This window comes from Notothenia rossii, assembly GCF_949606895.1.
Source record: "Notothenia rossii genome assembly, chromosome: 7".
Classification (NCBI taxonomy): domain Eukaryota; kingdom Metazoa; phylum Chordata; class Actinopteri; order Perciformes; family Nototheniidae; genus Notothenia; species Notothenia rossii.
In genome coordinates, this window is record NC_136905.1 from 72570907 (window position 1) to 72589446 (window position 18540).

The 18540-nt window shown below is 41.7% G+C and overlaps 1 protein-coding gene across 3 annotated transcripts in view; it reads right to left on the reverse strand.

Moving 5' to 3' along the window:
• Nucleotides 1–18154, reverse strand: part of msrab (methionine sulfoxide reductase Ab) — a 48007-nt gene extending 29853 nt beyond the window's left edge. The window contains exon 1 of one of the 3 annotated variants that reach the window (XM_079693840.1): nucleotides 17786–18154. In XM_079693840.1, coding sequence (XP_079549966.1) covers nucleotides 17786–18017 — 232 coding nt within the window. In that variant the 5' untranslated portion in view covers nucleotides 18018–18154. Of the gene's footprint in view, nucleotides 1–365; nucleotides 751–17785 lie in introns of those variants that run through there. The other 2 variants (XM_079693839.1, XM_079693841.1) reach the window with 2 other exon arrangements.
• Between the last annotated feature and the right edge of the window lie 386 nt (nucleotides 18155–18540).

Here is an 18540-nt window from a genome sequence, read left to right on the forward strand (position 1 = left end):
TTTGTTTGTTACTTACATACATACATACATACATACATACATACATACATACATACATACATACATACATACATACATACAGTACAGTACAGTACAGAGAAAGCCGGCTGAACATTATATCCTGTCATACAAACAGGAGTATGTGGGTGTACACATTGGCTTTATGTCTGCATATCCGCAAACTTTTAGTTTATTCAAAAACATTTATTTTTTCTGTTATCTTTACCACGTGAACTTTATTGAGCTCATCCCCCTGCGTAGCGTATGACACGCATATTTTAAGCACGTGGACTATTTATTATGCCTCAGCTTGGGGATCACCTCCATCATGTTGTTACAGCTTGTTGTCACCGAGTGTTATTTACCTGCTACGACCATTTTCTCCTCTCTTCCTTTCAGACAGCGGTCTCTGCTCGGCAGCTGAGTCTTATCTGCCATTGAGTCAGTGGCAGCGAGCGACACAGAAAGCAAAAGAAACCAAGCGGTTTGTGTTTGTGAGAAGAACTGAGAAAATGTCAGTCTCTTCCGGGATAACGCCATATCAGGTAGATGCGTTTTACGGCGGGGAGGGGATAGACAGGGGGAGGGGAGACGGCGGAGAAAAAACGCACCGATATGAATATTCATCGTGCGTGGGCAACGTCGTGCACTGCATATTAACTAATCAAGGGGTTAATATGACTTTGGCACAAAAGCCCACAGTGCACCGTGTGCGGGAACGAAATTAAATTTAAATAAATATCCACACCGTTCCGCATGCAAATGAGCTCGCGTCAATTATCAGCTCTCATTTGGTGGGAGGTGCTTCTGGTAAAGTCAGTTTGGAGTATGGATGTATGGATGCTGGGTATCCCTTTGTGGTTTATTTTACATCAGGGAATGCGTGTGTGGGGTTTATCCTGAAGAATAACAGCTTCAAGAGTCCACTAATAGCTTGCAAAGTGGCTTGAGTCCTGCAGGCCTGCATGTGTTACACAAACGTGTAAAGTGCATAGGCTATAGCATGTACAGTCTAAGTGAAACTAGAGCCCCTTTCCCACTCAAAAAAAACAAACCCACTAACACCCACACTCACACAGTGCCTTTAGTTGGAAAGATTACAATAGACATCCATTTCCACAACAAATGACTACAGAAGTCACTGGTTTTTATCAGCTACTGTTCTGAACGCCAATGGAAACATGACAACTAAAATTAATATGTTCTTCCTCAGATCGCCAAACTCCAGTCAAACAAGATACATCACTGATCATTTTAAAACACTACATTTAAACTGAACAGCAACAAAATATATATCATCAAACAAAAATAAATTCAACACTTTCTGGTTTGAGAGTTTCAAAGAGAGACTAAATAAATGACATATATCAATAAAAAGAGTTGTAACTACAATAACAGGTTTCACTGTCAACCTGCTACTGGTGCTGGCAAGTGCATCCGTGATGGCAAATGAGACACATCAGAAAAAACAGACCATGTTGGTCTCACTGTGACTCCAATAGAAAGATTGAATTATATGATTGAATTAAATTGTCATTAAGCACATCCTAAAACATTCTGGTGACGATGTTACATTACATTACATTGCATTTATAGGCATTTAAAGGCTTCCATTCGATGTAGGCTACAATACAAAACCTCCACATTACTAAGATTCTTTTATTTTTTATTTTTTTGCAACCTAAAATAATATTGTGCCATGATATGCAGCCATGTGGTCATGTGGGGTGAAACTGTCTAAACGTGAGATGTTTTATGTTTGGAGACTATATTTTCTTGCTCTATACAAGAGATTATCAGTCAGTCAGTGCTTAGTAGACCAATGGAAAAGTAATACATTTAAATGTGTAATATATATGCCTTTAAGCAACCCAGCCAGTCGATTGTATATTAAAATAGCGTACACCAAACACATTGAGGTAAAAAATCCCAACACAACATGCTTTGTCATTTTTGCTGTAGTTCAAACATGCAGAAAGTTGCAATATGCAGTCAAAAGTCTTTAAACAACTTGTATCAATCATATGGACAACATCACTGAATACTGGATGTGTCTCAGTCATCAAAAGAATGGGTGTGCTTTACATTCTGTTATAGATTGAGCCAGAGCAGTAATGTGATAGTATTGAGGACGATTATTTACATGTGAGAACTTCGTGTGCATGCTCTGAACCAGCCAATTTAACAGTAACAAAGAATCCAGGGCATTGTTCCTATATCCTGCAAGCCAGAATAACATCATACCCTGCTGCAATACTTCCTTTCCCCCTCTCTTCCTCTCTCTTCCTCCTTTCTCTGGCTCTTATCTGCCGGGGAAATGAAGCTCAATCACCTGCAGAGGAGCTGAGGGCGGCACAGGGGACTTTGCAATGCAAATGCCAGGTAATTACCCGAAAGCTAGGAGAGTGGAAGCTCACAGATGAAAATAGAGCAAGCAGAGGGAGAGGAAGAGTGTGAGGGAGAAAGAGAGAGAGGAAGAGGAAGAGATGAACTGAACACTGGGTTCACATGCCTGTTGATGCAGGATGATTGGGGCGTTTTAGGGTGTGTGGGGATGTAGGAAGAGGAAAGGGGAGGAGGGGACAAGAAGGTAGTGAGCAGCGAAGGATTGATTTGAAACACACGTACATACGGTGTGTGTTAATTTCTTCCCTGCGTGCGACTGTGAATGTATGTATACGTTCCTTTAGCAAATGATCAATTAATTCAGTATTTTTCCAGAGTCTGCCGGATGTTACGATGGCAGACTTTTAATTCAGAAGAAAATCTGTACTGAATAAAACCAGGTTTTTCCATGAATGTGGTAGCAGTTGAGTAGAAAGGTGTGTGTGTGTGTGTGTGTGTGTGTGAGTGTGTGTGTGTGTGTTTGTGTGTGTGTGTGTGTGTGTGTGTGTGTGTGTGTGTGTGTGTGTGTGTGTGTGTGTGTGTGTGTGTGTGTGTGTGTGTGTGTGTGTGTGTGTGTGTGTGTGTGTGTGTGTGTGTGTACTTGCATGCATAAGTGTTTTCGCCTGGGTGCTTCTGCGCACATAGGCATGTGGGTATATGAACCTGTATGCACCATTGTCTGCAGGATCACTAATGGGCGCTTGTATGTGTGTGCATGTGGCGGGTTGATTGCATGTTTGTGTGTGTGGTTTGTGTGTTGTACGGGAGGATCTAGTGAGGATGCCAGCTTGCAGCTGTTTGATTGTCAGTGAGTGAGAGCAAGAGATGTGCAGATGTGAGTGAGAATCAAAGAGATTATAAATGACCTGGAATTAAACACTGCAGTAGCTTTTAACCATGCATCGTGGCATGTTAAGCCCTTTGTGTGAAGGATAGGTGGTTGCAAAGCTCTATGTCTATGTTGGTTTTAAAGACAGCTAAATGAAATTTTATTCAATAAACCTAAATGCTTATTTGTAATTCAATACATGACTCTAGTGTTTGTTTGTTTGTGGAAGATATTACCAAGCAATAGTGTGACTCACACAAGCAGTTTGCACCCTGACTCAATAGCTGCCTCTGATTAACATCTGAACAAAACAGCAGCCAGCCAACCAGAAAACTGTTTTGGCGATTTAGTGTAATTGTGGCTTTGCTAAAGTCTCACTTCGCCTAATTAGAATAATAAATCATGCCGCCTCGTTGTATTCAAAGGGCTCTCCATCGTCTCGCAGAAGCAGGTGGGATTGTGGGTTGGTGTGAAAAAACAAAGGGTTTGATTGCTCTGTTGAAGCTAAAGTCAGTTAAAAGCAACGTGGCTCTCTCTGGGGATTCATATTTAAAACTAAGCCGTATCAATTCATAGACCTGAGTTGGAAAAGCCAACTTGACACATTTTGATTCATATGCTGGCCCATGCTTGACTTCACTTGACATAAATTACTTTGCTTATTGGAAAATGGAGAGAGGAAATGGGGGGTTTGTTGGAATGACGAGAAAGGCTGTTTGCATGGTGGTACCTTTCCAAGATGGTTGTTGTGTCTTTTAGTATGCTTCTCCAGGGATCTATAGACACATTCTGTCTAGGTCATCCTATGTTAGATAGGTCACCTTGCTATGTAACATATTATATTTCATTTCAATCAATGTTACTGAAGAGAAGTATAGAATCAATAGCAATTATCTTAATTCAAGTCATGAAGGAAATGAGACAAAAAGCATTGGGAATGTCTGTCCACAACAACAAATATTCACATTAAGAGAAGCTGAAACTGATTCTTTTTTCTTTTCGCATTTTTGCATTTAGACCAAGCCATTATCAAAATAGTTGCAGATTATAATGCTGTCGATCGACTAAACGAATAATCCTTTAAGCTCTAACCTCAATGTCCGTCTCATTTTATAATCACAGAAGCGTATACCATGTTGTGGGAACAACCTATATATTGCTCTCATTGACAAATACTCTTAGTCATGACAGATGATTGTAAAGTGTGTTCTTTTAACTGAGAAAATTCAACAGTAAAGGACATTTCATTATCCACTTCATTTTGTATTCCTCTCCTTTGATGGTCGTTGAGTCTACACTCGGGTGGGATTTGCCTCTGCTTTTGAAAGATTTGCCAATTTGTTGTCCCTCTTGAGAGTCACGTAACATATTACTTTGTGTGTTTTGGATTTGTTATTTCAGTGGTTCAAATAATTAGAATTTGTTCAGTGGTTTTGGTTCATTGTACAATGTTTGCAGTGTAAGGGGTGCTTATGTTGTAAATCTGAAACACTCCTACAACTAAGGGCTTTATAAAGTATTGTAGGGATTGTTAGGGATAGAATTACAGTTCAATATCTCTTTCTCAATAGAAGAATATAAAAAGCTCTGCTTTACATAAATATTCTTTATTAACTGGACCCTTCAGACTGTTGAATGTTTGTTCATTCAATACAAAAAAACTGCTTTTCCTACTTTGTTGGGGAAATTACACGGTTTCTTTATTACCAATTGTGTCTAACTTAATCAAATGTCCGATGCATTTGATTGAGAGCATTCACTTTCAGACCAAATTGTATATAGAAGTCGAGTAAACAGTAGCAGCAGTCAAAGAGGAAGACATATGCAGATAACTTACTGAGTTAAAAGCGGCAAAGCCACACTGTGAAACTACTCCATGATATATAAAAACCTGAGCCTATAACAATGAGGTATATATCATAAACTAGCAGAATAGCAACTAAATAAAATATAGCAATGTAAGTTCTAAGTTTGTTTTGTACTAGGACAAATATACTACTGATTCACATCCCCCAACCCAACATTTAAGTATTTAAATAAAGTTTTTTATATCGGATTTTTCTCGAGTTGTTTTTCCAAACTATCAATCATCACCACTTCTCATTCGCACATTAGTTGCGTTTTCACTCATTCCAAAGTGGCACGTAGAACTTTTTCTGTTGTAGGAGTCTATATAGCGGGAGAAGATAGCTACACAGAGAAAACAGAAGGTGATTTGAGCGAGCAGAGTGCAGCTATATAACGCCAGTCCACTTCCTCTCGCACCGGCGCTCCACCCCTGCTAAGAGTGGATGGGCTAAGCCACTCTTGCCCTACATACAGCCTAAACAGCAGATTACTGACTGTCCCTCTAATCCCATGCACCAGGGCATGTGCCACTGTCACCATGCAGCAACCACCCAATCACCCTGCAGTCACCGTCACAGTGCCTGCTGTTCTGCTAGCTGTGCAACCCCCCCCCCCACCCAGACATCTTCCCTGTCTCTGTTTTTGGTCGGTCATTTTGGATTTTCGGTTTTATTTCTATACTGAGATATCGAAAAACTTAATTCTCCTCGCAACTCTTTCTACCTCTGTCTCTCTCTGCCTTCCCTAGCAACACCCTGTCCCATCCTCATCCCCCCCAGTACCCCCCACCCTCTCCCAGTTTTAACCTCCTCATGGCCACCTGGCATGGGATAACTTCCACTAGTCCCTCAGCCTCACCTAAAGCACCAGTCCTGAGATTAGGGTTAATCTGGACCTTGTGTCATCCTGTATCTATCCACCACCCCCTCAGCCCCATTCTTTCCTCCCCCCCCCTCCCTCCCTCTCTCCCTCCTCTTTACCAAAGAGGCTTTGGTTTAAAATCCTTTATTGTGAACCCCCGCTCCCATTGCAGTGTCTTTCTGTCTGCTGCCAATTGCAACTTTTCCTCCCGCACCACATCCTCAGCCAATCCTTAAACAGATACTGATAGAACCTGTCCCCAAGCTATGTTGGTGAAGAGAAGGATTTCTGCATTGTCTCCTTCTTTAGAATACATTTTGAATTAGGCAGGCTCATGCACTATGCAGAAGTGAAGTGCTTGCTTGTACATGTGCATGTGAGCATGCTGTAATGCACGACTATCCATACAAAGTGTACAGTATAAGGACTTGTCATAATTGTGTGCATGCAATGGTATAATGGTGTATGTGCATTTTTATCTGAGTAGAAAAATAATCTTCAGTTGTCCCAATCACCCCCCCCCCCCCCCCCCCTCTGGTCCGCTGTGCTCTCCAGCTCCTCTCAGCCTGAGGACAGAGTGAAGGCACGGAGGCCTTAGTTGGACGAAGAGACTACACAATGGTGCGGAGAGCAAAGATGTGAAGAGAATGAAGACAAAAAGGGGAGAAGATACAAAGTGCTAAAATCCCTTTTCATTTTTTTGTCTTCCGATATAAATGGCAAATTCCCCCTCAAGCAAATTCTCCTTTCTTGAGTTGAAAAGCTAGTAAAAAGCACTTGGCAGACAGAAACTGGTAAATTGGAGAGTGAGAGGTGGAGAGGCAACGAGGGAAGTAGGCCAGCAATAAAGTGTCTTATCGTAAGGGGCAGAGGGAAAGACCCTTGAGCATGAGAACCTGCATGAGTTGGGCACTTTAATGAGAAAACGGCATGGAGGATCTGTGGAAACGATCACAAGATGCTGAGTTTATAATGTTGATGTAAAATCTCTGAGCAATAGTCAGCCCATTTGTTGAGCACTGTTGAATTTGTTCTGATTACACAGATAGTGTGTTTGCTTATTAAAAAGGACTAGGTTAAAGTAACAGAAGGATTATTTATAGAGTTCACTCTTAGGATTCCCAGCCAGTCGAAGGTTGCTCCAAGAGACACACACACTACATGAACACACACTCATACTCGTAATACGAACTTGATGACATTAACGTTTACGTAGCAGACCTTAATTCACAGAGGTAGGATGGGATGCTAAAAATCTCCTAAATGGATTATGAATATGAAATCCTGCTATCAAAACGAGGACAGAAATGCAGGAGTGACTGGTAGAGCTGGAGAGAATGATTAAAGGCGAGAAAGCGACAGAACATGCTGAGAAACGGGGAAAAAAGCGGAGAGTGAGGGGCAACACGAAGAATGTTCAAAGGGATTGTGCAAGAGTGCACAATGTCCACAGAGAGCAGAAAGAGAGAACTGGCGATGTAGTTAATGGATGTAAATTAATTGCTGTCATGTGGATTCTGATCCCAATAAATCAGGGTCAGTGTGGTCTCCGGTGCCGTCACTGCATGGTTTTGAAAAAGGCAAGAGGGAGCCTCGATATCATCCAAACACACTCACACACACACACACACACACACACATGCATGTTAGTGCAGAAATATAGACACATACAACAGTTATTCATGCACGTTTTAAACACACACATTTGGAGAAAATGTTTGATCAGATGTAACTTTGTTCATGAAGATGTGCAAATACAATGTATCTATTGTATTCTGAAATCAATACAATAGATACATTGTTGGGAACAAAAGATACAAAAAATTAAAGTTTATAAATTAACAGACATTTTAAATAAAAGTAGCAATCCTAACACAACCATATGATCTGCATTCATGTGAGATTTTTGATCCGGTGTGCCGTGCCGTAAGATCATGGGGAACTTTTCAAAAATTGACCTCGAGTCCAAACAGAATGCTGGATGCCCACTAGTGCAGACCTAACTGGGTTATAAATGCAATGTGGTCCAATGAATTAGCCATGCTTATTACTGAGAATTACCACTGCGCTTTCTGCTTAACTAGGCTGCAAAATTGATTTACCTTATGTTCCCAGTCTATGACCATCACAAACACATCCTGTTATTATGAGGGCTGTGAGTATTATTGTATGTGTTAATCAGAAAATACGTGAACCATGTATTTTAATTACAAATCGTACAAGGGCAATTTTAAAAACAAAAGCCTTTAAAACCCGAGTTGCCCACACATTAAAAGAAGCTGCCACGCTGCAACAACACCAAATTCTAATTCGGGAGAGAAAAAAACTGTCAATGCTGATGTTAACGCTTCCGAATTTCTTTAAAAAATAAATAAATACATTTCATTTATTACACTTACAGTACAATATGCCCCATATTATATACACCATGTTTTCTTTCAAACTGTATGCCCCAAAGCAAATCACTCATGTTTAAACAATAATATCTGAACATGACAGAAATGGTGCAAAATGGGAAGTAGGTCACATAGCAATTTATTTGACAAAAAGGGATGGGGGTGGGGTACTGGGGCATGGTGTATGCAGAGGCAGCAGCAAAAGGGAAGGTTTTTGGGAACGCAAATCAGATAGTGTGTGTTTTGGTGCAAAAGAGCGCTTATTTAGGACCTGCCAGTAAAGTTACAGGATCATTCAAGAAGTGCTTGCTCAGTGAGGAATTGAATTTGTTTTTGTTATTGCTGACACACACACACACACACACACACACACACACACACACACACACACACACACACACACACACACAGGATATACACATATTACACACTCATTGGAAGCTCCATTGCTCACTCTGGTGAAATTGAAACTGATATTGCGGTCACTGGATTATATCGGCACATCTGACACAGAGTGTGAGCATTGATCAGCTGTCAATGAGCTGCCAAGCAACCCCCAACAACTGACACAACTAAACACACACACACACACACACACTGCTGGGTGTATCTCCACTGATATTTATAGAGTAAACACCGCATATCCACATAACCTACACTGTAAATACATGTATTCCCCTGCACAGACACCCACCACTCATAAGCTCTGTGGCTTCCCTCCTGATCCGGTTTAAACCCCGTCATCACTGAACATCATAGCTGCATGATTTGCAGGCGCACACAGGCCACATACCCTCTATGCTCTGACCTACAGCGCTAAATGCTGCAGCTTATCTAGCTATACCGTTAAACATTGTGCAGATGCAAAGACTCCTTCATTTTTCTTAAGCCAGAATTTGTGTGTTATTCCTGAAAACTCTGGCGTAATTTGTTGTAAAAAAACAACCTTTCAATATAAAAGCTAAAAAGTGTTTGACATAAAAGTAAATTCTGATGAAGGGTGTTAAATAGAAAATTCTAGAGGGAAGAAAATAAATAATCACTTAAATCTTCACTAGGTTTAAGTGATTCAGATGATGCAATAATACAAATAAAAACAAAGATAATATCAGAATACATTTATTCATTATATTGATTAGTTTCACTGACATTTAGAGGACATTTAAGTGGTTCTGCTAAAAACCCTTCTGCAGCGTTACAATGCCGAAGTTCCTCATCCCAAAACATTTAATTGAGTAAAAATGTTGCAATTTCTTTGCTCTTTTGTAAAAGAAAAATTATAATTAAACAAATACAACATAACATATAAAGATTTAAGTATTTAATATAAATCGTACACATTTTTACAACCAAATCAACCCGTGGGCCGGGCATTGGGTTTTTGTGGCCCTATTTACATATTGAAGAACTATCTTCATGAACTCTCGACACAATCTGGACAATCTGCGCAGACTGCACGGAGGATCTGTAAAGCCACATTAACACATGAGAGAGGCTCTGGAGCACCAGTCTTTTCTAATGACTCGATAATCCGACCCAAATGCTGCCTGCTTGCTAATCTCTCCATCAGATTACCGAACTAGGGACAAGCACTGTCTATTTGTCTCGGCCTGTCTCTCTCTGTCTTCCTGCCTGTCTGTCTCTCCCAGCTTGTCCCTTTGTATAGCCGCCCGCTTCTTTCCTTTGCATTTCTCTGTATGATAGAAAAATTCTTTGCTTGCCTCTCTGTGATCTTCGCTCTCTGCGAGTAAGGTTGCCTGCCCGTTCGCCCGCTCTCATCCCAACATGTACTAGCTTTTAAAATGGTGAATGGCGTAGCAGGACATCAAAATGCAATCACAAATCTCTGTCCTATCTTCATGCCAACATGCGCAAGGGTAAACATAACCTACTCCATACAAACATATACAGGACTGAATGCGGGAAATTTATGGCATGTAATTTATGCCCATAAATAATACGGTTTCGGCCTTTCTTCAAGAAATCGACGAAAAAAAATGTTTGACACAAATTATTGGACAAGTGTATTCCTCAAAAACAAATAATGGAGAAGGGAAATACATTTTTTTCCATTCAAACTGCCTTCACTTACATTCTGTCTTAAATACATCTCTGTATTTCTCAGAAATGGAAGGCCAAACTGTCTTTATTCTTCCACCTCAGAGCTCTGCTGCAATGGTATTGTGCATTTCATGTAAACAGATCTAAACTAAAGTCCTATTTGTCACACATCAACCATGTCTGATTCTATATGTTAACTATAAAACACTGCCGCTGTTTTCTGCCTGCGAGGCCCTTACGAAATGTCTCTTTGATTTGACAGAATCACTCTACGTCTGCCTTTGTGCGTGTGTTTTCCTGTGTATACATGGTTTCGTGTTCATGTGTTTGAGCCGCATATTTGTCCTAAATACTGCAGCTCAAACTATGAGTTGAAACTTTACACATTCAGCTTTTCACAAAATAACACCTGACGCAACTAATACTAAGTGAACGTGTCTGTGAATTATCCTGCAAACCTGGCAGTTTTTACAGATTTGGTGACAGACGAAAGACAGATAGTGTATTCTATGAAAAATTATATATGAAATTCTTGGACATTTTATCCCATCCAGGTATGTAATTATGCATGGTATTAAAATAGATATGTTACGCTTTTACAAAAATTAACATCAAAGGGTAGGAAGTACATTTGAGTCAAATCGCTACTCGACAGACATGCAGCCGCTAAGCCTGCATGGTTTTGTAATGCCTGAAAAATATCATAGAACCAGCAGCGACAGAACCACACGACTCAAACTTCCAACACTGCGTCACCAAAACAGATAAACTCAACATAAGAAAAAGACGACAATCTGTCCAAACAACAACAACAAAAAACTGTGAGAAACTTGTCTATTTGCCATCACAAAAAAGAATAATCACCTCCAAATGTTTTGCCTAATTTGAGGGTTCTCTTCATCAAAGAATTATTTACAAGCACATCGATTTAATAGAAACATTGATGAAGAGAGAGATTTATTTAAAATCCCGTGTAAAATGTCATTGCCTGAACTTGTACATGCAGGACTGCGGATGTAAGGATCGGTGTGGCATATTGCAGTTCTAAAAGAAAATGTAAAATGAAGGCTGACAGCCAATATAACCAAAGATGTTTCAATACAATGGGACCAGTCAAAACATGAACACATACAAATTACATAGTGATACAGAAGGGATCTCTTCCTGCACAGATATGACAGTTGTAGATGTCGACACATTTCAAAATAATAGGAAAGATTAGGAGCGAGGATTTCGGAGCGAGCTAAGTGGTGAAGTGAGGCATGAGACGTGAGAGAGCAATGGAGGGGCTGCAGGGAGCGAGAGATGGAAATGGAATGGCGAGAAAAAAAAAAAAAAGAAGGTGAGTCGGGCCTTGTTATATTCAGCGCTGTTAGTGGACGAGCCTCTGTGTGTGTGTGTTTGTATGACAAGGGGAAAAGAGGACAGGAGGGGGGTGTTACTGTGGCTGTCCATTATGCGGGATCAGCTGATGGCCGAGGATGATGGAGCGGAGAGGGGTCAAGGGTCAAAGCCTTGCATTGTCAGCCTGGCCCCCGCTCTCCCGTGGGGTTCCCTCCCTACCTCGGCCCCCCATCCTCCATCCATCCCCCTGCTGCCTCATGCACATTTACATACATTTATCAACACTGAGCGTCGCCGGGCGGGAGGATGCAGCACATGCGTTGCCGCCTGGCTGCAACTCTGAATCGCAGAGCCATATTTGTAAAGCGTTTCAGGCACCGGTGCATGACACATATGTGCATGTGCATGAAATGTGTGTGTTGCACATGTGAACAAAATGTGTGAGTGTCTACATGCACATCTGTGTGTGTGTGTGTGTGTGTGTGTGTGTGTGTGTGTGTGTGTGTGTGTGTGTGTGTGTGTGTGTGTGTGTATGTGTGCAGGACAAGACAGGGCCTCCCATCCCCCCACCCCCACAGTATTAGGCCTACCCTCCTCACCCCTCGTCCCCCCCCCCCCAAACACACCTCCCCCACTTTGCCTGTGTAATCCCTGCCAGCTGGCCCCGTTGGCTAATCCCTCTGCACTGATCAGCTGGGCCACGCATCCAGTACGGGACAGGACAGGGACAGGGGCAGATAGGGGCGGGACGCTCCAAGTGAGTGTGTGTGTGTGTGTGTATTTGCATGTGTGTGTGCGTGCGTGTAAGGTGGGGGGTGGTGTCGACCAGAAAGCATAAATTGAAGCCTGTGCGTTCTCCTCGGCGCAGTGTGTCTGTGTGAGAGCCAGTTGCCTGTTCCTCCTCGTTCGTCCATCCCTTATCTCTGTCCTTCTCCTTCTCCCTTGGATCCTTATACATATATACCTTCCTGGCTTATATATGTATATTTACCATCTTGGACTTTTTGTCTTCCTTTTTGGTTTTGTCTTGAGCAGATCAAAATGGATTTTTTTTCTCCAAAAGGTGGTGACTGGGTAGAATTTAGCTGAGTTTCTTTTTTTTTTTGCTACCCTCTCTCCTCTATCCCCTGACTGCATGCGTGACACCTGCCTGCCTGCCTCCCGTCCCTTCAGCTCCCTTGTCCGCCATCCCAAAACCCCTGTGTGCCTGCACCCTGCTCTTTCTAACCCACAAGGACCTTCACAGGATGGAGCGCAGTCACAGCTACAACTACAGCAACAAGAAAACCAGGACCGAGGACCTGGAGGAGGAAATACTCTGCAGCTCCTGTGCAATTTTTGCCTCGTCTTTAGAGAGAAACGATGTGTTTGATCTGAGCAAACGCAAATCTGCTTGTGCTACAGTAGTGTTCTATAGGAAAATATAAACAGGCATTGAACGCATTAGTAAGGAAGGTTTTTTTTAAACGTAACTGTTGAAGCTAAATTCCTTCTCTTTTTACTTTTTTAAAAATCAGTATTTACTCTTTGCTAAATTATTTGTTTATGTAGCTATTAATCAGAGGATGGAGCCTGTTGTTATTTAGATCCTGTTTAGCAGCCTGTACATGGCTATGGTTACATGCGCAGAGTGCACAGAGAGAGAGAGAGAACAGTAGAGAAGAGATGGAGAGTAGGAGGGAGGGAGAGAGGGAGGGTAAGGGGGAGATAACGACACAGCTTTACCAAGTGTAATGAAGAACTGCTTGGTCTGATTAAACCATACCAAGCTCTTTACCAGGAGCAGCGGAGGCAGTGGTATGGTAAGGATAAGGCATAGCTGCGCATCGCACTGTGTACTCATACATATCGAGTCGTCATCCTTTGTTTTGCTCTGAGGGGAAGATGGTCTGCAGGAATGGTAGCAGTCAGGTAGCTGGGCTGCTGCTCTCTTTATGGTGCAACAAAGGTAGCTTCGCTCGCTCGCTCCATCTCACTCCCTGTTTCTCTGCGCTCTCTCTGTGGTGGTTTTTAATCATGTTGTGTGTATACAGAGAATGCCGGAATGATACAAATGCTATTTAATGCTCACTAAATGTATTTCCTTTCACATGTTGTTGCTGGAAACCCTTCCTTTAACATCCACAAATGCATGCATGTATTTGTGCACGCTGGGCTGGAATCACAATGTCATTGGCTGTTATCATGTATGTTTTTTTTTTCCCCCTGTATTGTGTGTATAGAAATGCTGGTGTGAGATTAGCATGCAATGTACTTTGACGTGTGAAAGGACTGCATAGCCGCCTCTGAGCCCACAGTGAGGAGAGATCACAGGTGAGGAGAAAGGAAAAAGAAAGTCAAGCAGGGATGGACGGACACAATACAACATGAGGATGTACCTCTAAGGTTGTGACAGACAGTGTTTAGCAAATTGTGTGCATGTTGAAAATTGCTGCAGAATGTGAGTACAAAAGACGTAAAGTGTTGCTACAAGCTGGAAAACATTTCAGGGAAGTTTGGCTTTGAGCTCTTTGTGTTCACAGTGGACCTTGATTTAATTTCAATACAATTAAGGCACGCGGTGAATGCCAAGAGAGAAGCCACAGTCTTCGCTTACCTGAGAGAGACCAGCGAAAAAGCCTGTGAACGGCACAGATGGACGCTCGCTACAATCCTATGAGATTAACAAGCCATGACATTAATAGTCACAGAGACGCAGGGGAAGAAGCATTAAGCAAAGAGGTTACAGAGCCGTGACCCTAAGACATGTGCACAGATCAGGTAATGCAAGCCAGAGTAATCTACAGGAGGGAAGCACAGCCAACATAGTAGGGCTAAGTACAGCAGAATCACTAGACACAAGTCGCGGTGATATACTGGTTTCCATAATGATAGAACAGACAGGCAGCCTACCGGTGGCCAAATGGACAGAGGGATCACACCAGGAGGATTCGCCATGTGGTGACAGAGGGCCACTTCAAAGGTCTGTGTGTTAACGCATGAGTGTGCCCTTGCCCTGTAAGAGAGGGAGATGGAAAAACAGGGTGATAATGCCATAAGAGCATGATGTGCTGTTCTAGGACTTATAAACAGAAATAACCTCCTGAATTATTTTTAGTTCAACTGAACACATTACCATGACCCTCAATACCGTGGCTATGCACTTTCATTGAAATTATATATTAAATAAAAAAGGTCTTATTTTTGGGTTTCGATATCACACATTTGTTTGTATAATTGTCCTGCAAAAACTCTCAATAAAGAAGTGACTTCATCGACTACATTTTTATTTGTACTATCTAGTGTTTCTTATCAAGGAAAAAAGGCCCAAAGCACATAATGTGATTTAAATAATGAGCTTCATTTCTACTCATATAATCACAGAGCTGCATCAAATGATTCAAGCTGTAAATCGCTGTAGGCCATAGAGATGTAGGTTGACCTACATCTTAGATGGTAGAGCCCGAATATGCAAAACAAAACAAAAATTGCGTTTTTTTGTCAGACTTTTTGGTTTTATTTCGCTTAGCGCTTAATTCTAAAATCTTTAACAATAGTATTTTTTTTTAAAAATGAATTTGTGTGTTTTTAATACAACACAAACGGCATTTCCCCCGAGAGTATCCTGCCTCTTTAGACCCGTATGCGTTTTTCAGTTTTTATATACCATTGGATGACATTTCATCGCCTGTCATCCCCACACAATAAGTGCAGAGGGCAAGTGTGCCACATATGTTGAGACAGAGGTCATCGACTGTGTTCAGGCCCCTTCGCCTTGTGACACATTATGCATTTGCAAAACTCTCAATAGAGGGACACTAAGAGAAATGAGGGGAGAATACTCAATATGTCAGCAATGCAGGACAACTGGAGATAGTGAGCAGGTGACCCCATGCAAGCCCCCTCACGTGCTAAAAACACTCATCATGAAATATACAATTCTCTAATAGCCTTTTCTTAAGGTCCAACTGCTTTTCGTTTTGATGCAAAAATAATGTTGATAAATTGGTGACAAGCGTGGAATTAAAGGCCGATAATGTTAAAGGGGCTTTTTTGTCCATGTCAAAAATGAAAAATAAAGGGAACCTACAGAAGCTGCTATTAGTAATTCCGAAGGTATGAAGTGACATGATATATGCAGCTGCATTTTAAATCTTTAGATTGTTTTTCTATTGTATTCTATCTAGAGACAGGCTTTCAGAAACAGAACCCCCAGAAAAGTGAGAAGAAATCTAATTTAGTCATGTAAAAACAGGTTGGGTTGGCGACATGGTGAAGCGTCACTAATGAAAGAAAGAGATGGATGCCTTATGATAATGAGGGGGGAAATAAAGCAGAACCATGACCTTGCAGTGTGATATGAACCCACAGACACAACGCAATATGACAATATGTGACAATATGTGACAATAAACATTTTAAATATTTCCCTTATAGGATTAGAGAAATGCAAGGTCAATAAGTGTAATATTTAAAAAGCTAAATAAGTAAAACATCATAATTGAGTTCAAAAAAGGATACCCAGGAACAGTTTCAGGCATTTTTTTTTTCTTTTTCTCAAATATTCAGTAATGGACTATACTGAAGGACAGCCTACTGACTGCATGAGGAAGAAACTCCTCATTCGATATATATATACACACACACACACACACACACACACACACACACACACACACACACACACACACACACACACACACACACACACACACACACACACACACACACACACACACACACACACACACACACACACACACACACACACACACACACACACACACACACACAGGAATTCTCCTGTCACCACTGCAGGGCAACTTATTTTGTTTCTCCATCTCCTCTTTAGCTTGATGTGAGTTCTGAGATGTGATTGCTGACCTCCTCTTCTTCTTCGCCTTCAACCCCCCACCTCCTCCTCCACTTTCTCCCCATGGTCCCATTTCCCTTTCTTCTCCTCCATCGTCTCGGTGGCTGTATCTGCCTCTCTTTTATGGCCGTTCATTTGCATCCCAGGAGGGGCTGAAAGGCGTCCCCAGAGACGCGCAGATAAGGGTCACAGGAGATCCCCTCGAGGCAGGCAGTGTGTTTGCCACGCACCCTCAACGCAGACACGACACGTGCCGTCGACCCCCCCCCCCCCCCTCTCGACAACCTCAAGCGCGCGCGCGCGCACGCGCACGCGCGCACGCACACACGCACACACACACACACACACACACACACACACACACACACACACACACACACACACACACACACACACACACACACACACACACACACCTTCCAGACCTGCGCTTCAGCTACAAAAAAAGCTGAGTGATGCTGGCTCGTTTTACCCTCAGAACATCACCAGCAAAATAATTGCTTTTCATAAAGGACTTTCTTTGTTATACTCCGTCGAGCAAAAATATATTAAGGTCATCGTTGTGTATGCTGCCTTTGGTTATAAAGGCCTTGTTCCACTAGCTTTACATAGTAGGCTCACCGGGCAGAATCATGGATGTATAATAAGAACGCAGAATAGCTACAGAGTTAAAAGGCAGACACCATTTTGGGATAGTGCAATATTTGTAGTCTCTGCTTTATAGCAGATTCTCGAATTATTCAAAATGTTGATAATGCATCTAGAGCCTTGCGCATTTATTTCCTACATCTTTAACTTGTAGTCTAGATTCATATCATGGATAGGATTTGTATACAGTTTATAGCCTGTATTATAATCTGTAATGCTCGCAAACAATGTAAACACTCCTAACACCACACAGCTTTAAATGAGAATCGTCGATAGTAAGGTCCTTTCAACTTTAAGAAGGTTGGTTGTATGTTTACACGTTTAGATATGGGGTCAATGTTATGGTTAAGTAAATCCGAAATTAATTACATTTCCTCCATGGTGAGTTTCATAAGGGTCTGCACTAAAATGCCACATCAACCAATCAATCAATAACAAAGTAACAAGTTAAAAATACCCAGCTTATCACTTTTGTACTAAGACATATTTGATTACATTTCTAGTGTCGATAAGAGGCAGCTTTAGAGGGGAAAAAACAATAAATAAGATACTAAAACATACTTATTTGCCGTGTGTAGCCTACCGGAGGCCTGGTGATGGTACCCCGGCTGAAGTCCTCTCGACAGGACAGAAAATCACCGCAGTAAATGATGCTGTGTCTCCCTCTTGTGGCTGTTGTGAACAGTACAACTTCACCGAAGAGGAAAGAAAATGGCGGATTGCAGCCCACACACACGCCATGGATGTATAATAAGAACACAGACAGGTATACAATATCGTATAATATAAGCATTTACACTTTTCCCGCTTGCAGCACATTATGACAACTTTCGGAATTTACTATTACTCGGATATATAAATAGCATAGTTCCCTATGTACACAACTTAATTCATGAGGTGGTGTAGTACTACAAAACAAATTAAGTACAGCATGGTAAAACAGATTTACTTGTTCAGGACATCAAAACGGGTTTATGTTCAGGGCATACAACACAGGTAGACAGGTATAATAGCCCATTCATGTGACTGAAGAAAAACAATCTATGTAATGAGGAAAACCCACACACCACTTTGTGGAGCATCTTTATTATGCCACAAATAAAAGCCAGTAGTTCTGAAAGAGGACCTTTGCGATTTTTTTACTCACCAACAATGACATTCTGAAAATGGTGGAAGCTGACGTGATATTATAGTATGCATGGGTGGCTGAGCAGTGAGAAATGGGAGTGTGAGGAGGAAAGGGGTGGGTTTGGAAAACAGAGGCAAGAAATGCAGGTAGAAATAGAAGTCAGGATGGGGCGTGGACGGGGCGAGTA